Here is a 9,995-nt window from a genome sequence, read left to right as displayed (position 1 = left end):
TCTTTAGGAAAATTGAACATGGAGATGTGAAGTGCACGTCAACATATAGGCCCCGGGGAAGAAATATTCATTATATTGTAATACACTCGCAAATCGGTGAAACCTATACCGCCCCACCCACCCTGGCAAAAGGCAGCAATTAAGTGACAAATGCGATATATTTCTTGTAAATGAACAAATTGTGCTGTCGATTCCAATGATATATCACGATATGATTAATTTCTACAGACCATATTTTTCCAGTAAGACATCAATAACTCGGAATTGAGTGATTTGTCGACCCCCACCCCCGCTAAAGTAGGACAGTACGTGTACAGACAGTTAACCCACTACATTATACACAATAATACATGTTTATATCAAAATACACATGCCAGAGTATACGCACAATGTACATGCCTCCGCAGAACCTGAGTGATTATCATTATTACAGTATTTGAGATCTGTACACACATAGGAAGTAATCATTCAAGAAGAATGACTTTAATTTACGTTTGAAGACATCTGAAGAGATTTGAAGAGATGTAGTCTCTTAAGGGGCAAATCATTCTACTGTTTGCAGTCTTGTAAACATACTTGTATCTTTAGCGAAAACTGTTCGAGTACGTGCTGGACGGTAATAAGTATAAATCACTTTGCCGAGTGAATCATGCATGAATTTGTTTTGAACATGCATTGTCAGTGATTGTGTTGAAAAGTTGTTGGTAATTCTTTCGCAGGCAAAATGTGTACTTGAAAATCCCAATGTTAAGGACATGATTGTGATGGAAAATGTAAACAGTATGTGCGGATACTTCTATGTTTCCTGCTGAGATTTTGTTATAGAGGGGAAAAGAAAAGAAAAGGAAAAAAAGTCTCGCTTCATGAGAGATGTTAAGATCTTGTCCTATACACCACAACGCCTACGGATGCTATAGGTGGAGGTGGGTTGGGATGTCTTGTGTAGAGCACCAACAGTAAGTGCAGATTAATTGACACGCTGTCTTTTGAAGAGAAACAATGCTTTGTTTCACAAGAGATGATATCAAAAAGGCAACAGATAATCATCCGCTCATGTGGAATCAAGCAGATCCAGAAGCTTTTCAAACATTTCAAGAGGCATTTTGGTGAGTTACAGTCTGTTGAATATGTCAATATATTAAAAAATGTGAAAAACAAATTGAAGGCCACCTGCAATACAGCCTCACATTTTCTGACATCACACCAACTTTGATCAACACATATATATCTAGTCGTGATGGGAGGGAAAATAGGAAACAACAACATCACAAGAATGATGCATTTCTGCCAAGACAACAGACGGGAACTGATTCCACGTAAAATACATAAACACATATTTTGATTTTACAATTTTTCCCATATCATTGCACACAAAGCAGTGTCATACAGTGCAAAATGTGGGAAATGCTGAAAATTACCCTGTTATAAGCTATCAATCTCTTGCAGTATATTGGGATGGAAGAAAGTTTGGAAATCAATTGGATGTTGAATTGTTTGTTTAATTGAATGTATCTGTTTTCAATGAAACGATCTGTTTTGTTATAGGTTTTCAAAATTAAGGGAGGTGAATTCGACGTATAACATAGAGATCACTACTAAGTACAATTAAATTTGACATGTTCAAGTGAATTCCTTATTGTAAATCAGGACAGTATTATTTTGTTGCTATTTTCCAACTAGTGTAAGATCTCCCTAAGAAATAGTTGTTTAAAATACCATTAAGGGTCTACAATTGTACTTGTTACCATGTCCCCGGGTGACGCCATAAGGGTATGTTTTACAGGTATAACGTCATTTAAGGGGGTGCATATCAAGTATGCCGTAATACGTCATTAATGACGACATTGAGGGTCCATTAACATTCTGAGGTGCTTGGACACGGCTGGGGAGTAAAATTGCCTGTAGAGCTAACACTGTAGGACATACAGTTGAGCATACCGCGTCCACTTTATAATGGTGCTCAGCTCACTGTGTTTAGACTGAGCACGACCCGATAATTCAGAACCTCTACCTGAGAAAGGATTGTAGTTCACCCCCCCCCCCCCCCCGAGTCACAAAGAAACTTTCTTATATCGTACGTCCTGTCCTCCATATGCAATGCACCCTATCCTCGATGTGCAATGCACCCATCATAGCGACCAGCTTGTCTTCACCTAAACTGTTTAGATATTGCCATTGGAAGACTTTGATGATCGCATACAGTGGCTGTGCACCTATAAGAACGCTGGTCTGACCTCACGATGTCTATTCAGTTTAGTCGTGGAGATAAAAAACGCCTCCTCAAGTGGAAATATTTCTAGTACAAGCCCTATCGGTTTTGTAATGACAATTTACCTTTAACCTGGATGGCGGCCATACTGGATTTAACCAATATGGCCTAAAAATCGAAAAAAAGTAAGATATATATGACTGGTGGGCCAAATGGTTTTGGAAGAATTTGAACCCCCGACTAACACACATACCAATGGCGGATCCATATATAGAGGGTCATTTATTTATTTTTTGTTTGTTTAAACAAAGGAAATCAAAAGAAAAAAGTGGGGAAGTGGGGCGTGCGCCCCTCCCCCTTCAATTTTGTAAAGGCGCCCCCCCCCCCTTTACGGAATTCCTGGATCTGCCCCTGCACACATACACACACATATCCTCAACATTAGGCACACGCACGCAATCTCTCGATACACACATACCGCATACATGCACATATTCACAAAAGCATCCGAAGTAATTTTGTGCTTCTATTCCAGGTTTGAGTACATGTCCTCAATTTCAGTGGCAAATGTTTTAGTGATGTCAGGCCGTTTGTTCTTTAGAGATGGAGTCAAGAGGCCATTCTCCTCGCTGAACGGCTCCGCATGAAGACGAATATCTTTCACCTTGTGGAATAAAGGCAAGAAACAAACGAATTAGAGGAACAATAAAATGAAGAAACCAATGCTGGTTCATTTCATCTGTCATAAGCAAAAGGTCGAAGGTACAAGTGAGGGAAAACAGCCACGCCCATGGAATACCCCAATACCAGGAATCTGATCGGTCATTGAAGAGTAGCCACTAAATACTTATAGCTGCCAATTTAGTTATAATATGTCGCGGGTTCTGAATGTGCCTTTGAGATGTGCACAAATTTCTGCGTGGCACCATCCCTGTAACGATCCTGAACCAGCGATTATCCTAATACTGTACACTTGGGAGTAAACGAAGTCGGCTGACTGTTCTGAGCAATTATGAAAGTTGTCATTGTATTACGTCAGTTCTTGTCCATGGCTATACTGTATACAACATTTACGAATCAAAATCAGATTCATTTAACTATCATGGATTCAGAAATACTTGTGTGTAACATGCATTCAGACAGGCGAAAATAATTTCAAAAGCAGGGAGGCTTTTATAAACTGTTGTCAACACGTAAAGATATTGCTTCAGGGGAAACTCCTGCACAAGCAGGGAGACATACCAACTCAGCTTGCTTAAGGGTAATGAAAAATAGGAGACGTGATGTCACGCCTTGCTAAGAGGTGTTGTCTTGATAACTTGTTAAAAATCTTCTCGGTGTTTTTTGTTTGTTTTGTTTTGTTTCTTTTCAATGAAGCGGCATATCTCATAGGTGCAATCAAGGAAAGATTTGTCATTCTATGAAACCAGTTACGAATGTTTATTTCAATCGCCACTGACCTGTTCGAATCCTAGGAGACCCTCGCTCGACCCTTGCTCATTCATGCTGGTCAGAATTGCCGACTTCACCCTCTTTGAAAATGTCAAGAAAATATCAAGAACGAGTCAACAATAAAGGAAAAATAACACCGTGGTATATGAAATATGCAATAACACACAAATTATGATGGCCAAAAAAGGCATTACAAAACCACGCAAAATAAGCAAAATAGTTTTGGCACGTTAAAGCCGAGAGGAATATTCAATGGTCACTGAACGAGGCTGATTTTTTCTGACAGCCTGCGTTATATGCATCACTTTTTTAATAAAACGGTGAAACAAGTATTCGGGATACACACTAAGTGATAGGCCTATCTGGTGACGCGCTAACTCACAATTAGTTTGCTAGATCACGTCATCAGATCATTGTAACATCTTGGGGCATTAATCTCACAATATGAGAAGGAGGTGACGCTGTGCTTTATGCTACATACACTGTTCTCTATCATCTTGTTTTGTTTGTTTGTTTGTTTGTTTGTGTCTTTAAGATAAAGGATCATTGCTGTCTGAGTACGAAGTAATCTTTCAAAGGGAAGGAAGTTAAACAAGCTACAATCGCACAACCATTACTTATGTTAATCAACATTTGATTTACCTCGTCTTGGCAAAGTTCAATTAGCGATCCCTTCACTCCAAGCTTTTCTGCAAAACCAGGAATGACATCTGGGTCAGGCACGACGATGCCTACCATACTGGCCTGAAACGCAATGAACGCATGTATAAAAAGACAAAATATATGAGCATTATCCAATAGATTCACCTTCTCAACTGCATGAACAAAAGCTGGTGCACAAGATATTGACATTTTATCTATGCATCCTGACAATGATATCTTTTTTTCTTGTTATTTACGTTCACAATGAGTTCTCTTTCTTTTCACAGAAAAGTCTTTTTATTCTTATTCTGTAGAAACTGCTCCCGAAAATGCTATCAAAGAATACACAAACGGGATAATGATAACAATATATAAACGTGAATGAATTACCAAAGAAAAATAAAGAAAAATTGCACCTCAATTACAAATACACCGAACAGCAGTATCACACGCAGATCAAATCCTGCGATGTTAACCCTCTTTGTGCCACATCAATTACCTATCCATGGGTATTTGTGAGAAATTTGTGCATATTTGACTCATTGGCACACACAAGGTTAAGGGCAAAGAATGTAGGCACGAAGTGATGGCAGCAAATGAATGTAGAATTGTTAACACTCATGTAGTCGAGGGTAGGAGAGTATTTCCGAATCACAAGCTTATTGGACAGTGTCAAATTGAATGCAGGATGGGTCTTTACACTCTTTCCCTTTCAACTAATACATTTAGATATAAAAACATTACGACTGGGTAATTGCCGAGTTCGTTCATGTCATTGCTTCTTTGCTTTTTACTTAAATCTTCCCTCCGTTCTAACAGATTTTATTCGTCATCAGGACCGACCTTAGTGCTGTCTCCATACACGAAGACCTGCATCACGAGCTGGTTACGCACGTAGACGTTTTCCACTTTCTCGGGGGCGATGTAGACCCCATGGGCCAACTTGAAGATGTGCTTCTTCCTGTCGATGACTCTGATGGTCCCGATCTGGGTCGCAACGGAGAAACCCAGAAAGGCAATGCACAGTCATGATTGTAAGTGGCACAATTTATAGCTAACATGTCCAGTGGTTCAGTGGACAACATCCAGTGAGAAACACCGGAGTAGTTCTATCATCTATAACTCAATGTGAGAGATTAAAGGATGCCGCCTACCCCTTACCTACGAAACTAAATGAAGCTGGTATAACGATTTTATATATTCATGGTGTATTTCCGTAAGGCTTTTGATCATGATCTCTAGCACATACACACGAGTACTTTTAGAGCACGTAAATTACACAAACCATTTTTTTTCACACTTGAATAACGTTTTGATTAAAAGACCAATTAAACTGCAATCGAGAGAACACGATTATGAATAGCGCAATTATAGACTGACCCACAGTAAATGATCTCAGTCTTTATCATATTCATCGACCCTATTTCATGATGAAGTACAAAATATGTGAGCATTTACAAGGAAAGTAGCAAAACAGTAACTTATGACCTTACTCCAAGATTGTTGCCACGTCAATTGCTTTACATGAAGTGACCTACGTGTATGTTTCACTCTTGAACCATGCCGTATTTGTACTACTGTATACTAACGTAATTTACACGATAGTATAAATTACTGTCATCTCTTCGCCCCGATTCGCCCTCACATCCCGTATCGAACCCATACCTCTGTCCACTCGCCAATATCTCCTGTGTGTATCCAGCCGTTCTCATCAAGGGTCTCGGCCGTCTGTTCCGGGTTGTCAAGGTAACCTTCGAACACATTTTGCCCTCTCATGCAGATCTGTCCCAAGGAGCAAAGGAAAAACTTCCGTTACACTCTGCTGTAGTCTTTCAAAATGCAAAGTGAAGCATCGCCCAGTGTGTTCATGTCTCGGGACACAATACTATTATCCTTTTTTGGGAGTTCTCTCAATTTTTGTTTGTTTTTGTTGTTGTTGTTGTTGTTTTTAGATTCTCCTTTTCAAACACGCTGATCGCAGCAGTTCATAGTGGTGCTAAGTATCATGTTACTTATGAGTTACATCATAAATCAAATTTGTAACGGATGTAAAGCATCTTACAATGAGAAACATGAGCATTGTCAATTCAATTCAATTCAAAGTTTATTTCATTTTTCGACAAAACATATAAGTTACACTTCTTTAGACAACAGAGAATAAGGTAAACAGAACATTATGTATTGAAAAGAATGTAAAACAATTGAGGAGGACCTTATAGTAATTATACATTGTAGTAAAAAAAAACAGAAGTGATCGAAATAAAGTACATGTATAACTTTGCTTAAAGTGCGAAAAATGGAGAGTCCCACTAAAAAGACAGAGCTTGTAGAATGTGGGCCCCTCTGGAATTATAACATCAATGGAAAGATTAATTGAAGCATCATAAATACGCAGGAGTAACTTGTCATGCGCAGGAGTAACTTGTAATTTCTTGTCATGATTCTGGCATTTCCATATTGCTCACCAATAAACAGGTGCAAAATCTTGGTTAACCAACCTATAGTAGTCACATGAAGTATACGCCTGTATAATATACGTATAGTTAATGATTGTTCAACGTCTGACTGATATAGATGAAAAGCGAATGGTTCTAATTTCTCTTTATCGATCTTCCGCCCTCTTAACAGAAAGCTGAGAGGTTTAACGCACCTCCCCCTTGTTCTCCGAGGCGAAGTAGTCCAGCTCAGGGGCGTCGACAAGTTTGAGTTCGGTCCCACCCGATGGCGGTCCAAGATGTCCACTGGTTGGGTCCGACGGGAGAGTGTGAGTAATGCAACTTGTGGTCTCCGTCTGACCATACGCTTGGACAAACTGGACATTAAAAAACAGGGACAAATATCAAATGGTTGAAAGTATCTTGTTTGTATATCATCTCTACATAGTACACACAAACACACAGGCACACACAAAATCGCACTGAAATAATAAGTCAAAACGAACAATCAGAGTAAACCCGTCTTCACAACAGTCGTGATATCATGCGGCATATGGCAAAACACTCCCGAATCAAAATTTGTTATGTAGATGACGGCTTATCCTTGTGAACCTCTTCCAGTTCTACATCATTGGCCACTCGATGACAACCACTTACATAGCAGCCGAAGAGACACCGGATGAAGGTGATGACCTCGCCAGAGATTGGGGCTCCGCCAGAGAAGAGATACCGAATCCGTCCACCGAGAAGATCCTGCCGAATTGAATTGAATTGAATTGACTTGAATTGACTTGACTTGAATTGAATTGAATTGAATTGAATTGAATTGAATTGAATTGAATTGAATTGAATTGAATTGAATTGAATTGAATTGAGTTGAATTGAATTGAATTGAATTGAATTGAATATTCAATGTCCATAGTGTTTGCAAATTTGCTCTTTGCTCCTTTCTTGGGTTGTATTTCTTCAAGAATAACAACACAACTTCACAGAGTTAGAGTAAGAGCCGTGTGACGACAAAATTTTAATTGAACATATTCTGATAAAGGGCATAATTTGATTTCATTCTATCTTATTAATGTGAATATCATAAAGATAAGATATGATGATAATAACACTAACAATAATAATTATCTACCACCACTACCAGTATACTACTTCTATATACCACTACGGGTTACTACTACTACTACTACTGCTACTACTACTACTACTATACTACTACTATGCTACTACTACTGTTACTGCTAACAATGATAACAATGATAACAACAGTAGCATTAATATCATTATTATCATTTTATCAACAACAGCAAAAACCATCAGTAATACTTTCATCATGAACGTACATATCATCATACAGGGTATATAGCCCCTTCAATGTAAGCACTGATCATCCACAGGACCTTGCCATTGTCATTACACAGGCACTGCATGCCAAGTATCAAGATTCTATATATCTGTCTGTACAGGGTATGTGAGAGTGGGTAATAGAAACTTGTCCCAGGATCTACATAATGTTATATACTACGTGCAGCACAGGACTCGAACAGGGAACCTACCGTTAACCACTCCAGAGACATATCCACTTGACTGCAGTAGCTTTGGATTCTTTGTCACTTTTGACTATCAAACATCAATACTGCCCTCTCTGTCTCTGCTCCTATTTCTATTTTGGCAACATCGCATGGTATGAATAAGCCAGTTCGGAGTCAGCTCACGGGCACATTGGTAGGAATTACCTTTCTTTTTTCTCAGTCGGTTATGGGCACTTCAATAGTTTTCAGAGCGACATAATGCATAAGCTTTACGAAACAATTTATGGGATTCATCAATCCTGTTCAAACAAAGAAAGACCAGAATGATCCGTCAATTGACACTTAGGAATGCATCTATTTCATTATTTTGCATTGAATGTATGAACAATCTCTTTCTATTGATATTGCCAAATACCACTTTTGCTGTCAGGTGGATGTGCTGGCAAGCAGCATTTATAAGGATTACATTAATAATCATTACATCACAGATGCTAATCCCAGTGAATTTAAGAACCAACATTCCTTATGGTACATCGTTGTATAACCCTTTTTCTGCTCATACGCAAAGTAGAACTGCGAACTGGCTTATAAACAATATGATTATATCGGGCGAAAGTCATAAATTGCTGATTAAAGTGTTGATAGAATTGAAAGCAAATTAAAAGAAATAGTCACGTTGCATCAATGTACTCATATACGCTATTAATTAATGTGATATTAGTGGTTGATACTCTAGGAAAGAATCGCTCACCCACCTGGACTTTCTTGAACACTATCCTGTCCCAGATGGTGTCGTTACTTAGTGTCCCACTGGCAGATGAAAAAAATAACATGAAACAAAACAAAACAAAACAAAACAAAGTGAGGTAATACCACATAGTACGACAGAAATGTTCCTTTCAGCGCATTCTTACTTCTTTGGACATACCTTGATGGTGATTCTATCTCGTATAATTCATCTTATTCTTCTTTATATTGATTGATTCATTCATCGAATATCATTTCAGTCTTTCATATTGTTTTCGTCGGATTTTAAAGTAATAATAATACGACAGACGTGTTTACTAAGATTTCTACACGAAGGATGAATATTTTTGATAGTCTCTATTTCACTTATTCTCGTTGTACAGAACTAATTTCTTAAATAGCTTATGGAAGACGTCTATGATGTATGTCTAATTATGCCAATACACTCATATACAGCAAATATTTTGTGCAAATATATGCACGAATTATAACAAAAGCCTGTTCGGACACACACGTAAGCATGACAATATGAAATGACAAAGCAACATACTTTTCCAGGTCCTTCAGTTTCTGGTTGTAGGCATGGTAGAACAGCGCCCTCTTTATAGCGCTGCCACTATCCACCGATCCCTTGATCTGTGTTGAGCAACCACGTCAATTTTGTTAGGAATTTACTCAGTAGTCAATCAAAAACTTTTGTCGTTTTTGTTGTTGTTGTTGTTGTTGTTTAAAGTTCATTTTTATATTATATAAGTACGTATCAGAATAACACAACTTCATAAAAATGGTTTCTGCTGATTGGTGTCTGAAGTATGTATATCAGAAACCTGCTACAACTTACTGTATGTAGACAACTGGTAAAATGTCTTTCGAATATTGTCTTTCGAGCTGGCAATATCACCATGGAAACCTAAAGAACATCGCTCTAAACCAAGTGTAGACATGCCTCTCGTTCTACAATACAGTACTTTG

At 38.4% G+C, this 9,995-nt stretch overlaps 1 protein-coding gene across 1 annotated transcript in view; it reads right to left on the bottom strand.

Annotated features, from left to right (window-relative positions):
* Positions 1-2,617: 2,617 nt before the first annotated feature.
* Positions 2,618-9,995, bottom strand: part of LOC139742224 (long-chain-fatty-acid--CoA ligase 5-like) — a 52,297-nt gene continuing 44,919 nt past the window's right edge. Inside the window, exons 11-19 of the mRNA XM_071652801.1 lie at positions 9,574-9,659; positions 9,032-9,086; positions 7,396-7,491; positions 6,954-7,115; positions 5,969-6,085; positions 5,147-5,290; positions 4,304-4,405; positions 3,670-3,741; positions 2,618-2,873 (exon numbers count right to left, since the gene is read on the bottom strand). Coding sequence (XP_071508902.1) covers positions 2,736-2,873; positions 3,670-3,741; positions 4,304-4,405; positions 5,147-5,290; positions 5,969-6,085; positions 6,954-7,115; positions 7,396-7,491; positions 9,032-9,086; positions 9,574-9,659 — 972 coding nt within the window. The 3' untranslated portion in view covers positions 2,618-2,735. The remainder of the gene's footprint in view (positions 2,874-3,669; positions 3,742-4,303; positions 4,406-5,146; positions 5,291-5,968; positions 6,086-6,953; positions 7,116-7,395; positions 7,492-9,031; positions 9,087-9,573; positions 9,660-9,995) is intronic.

Source organism: Diadema antillarum, unplaced genomic scaffold, assembly GCF_040938485.1.
Source record: "Diadema antillarum isolate AM-2024a unplaced genomic scaffold, OU_Dant_1.0 seq00000989_RagTag, whole genome shotgun sequence".
Lineage (NCBI taxonomy): Eukaryota > Metazoa > Echinodermata > Echinoidea > Diadematoida > Diadematidae > Diadema > Diadema antillarum.
Note: the sequence above shows the minus strand (reverse complement) of the source record. Positions and strands in the feature narration are given on the sequence as shown.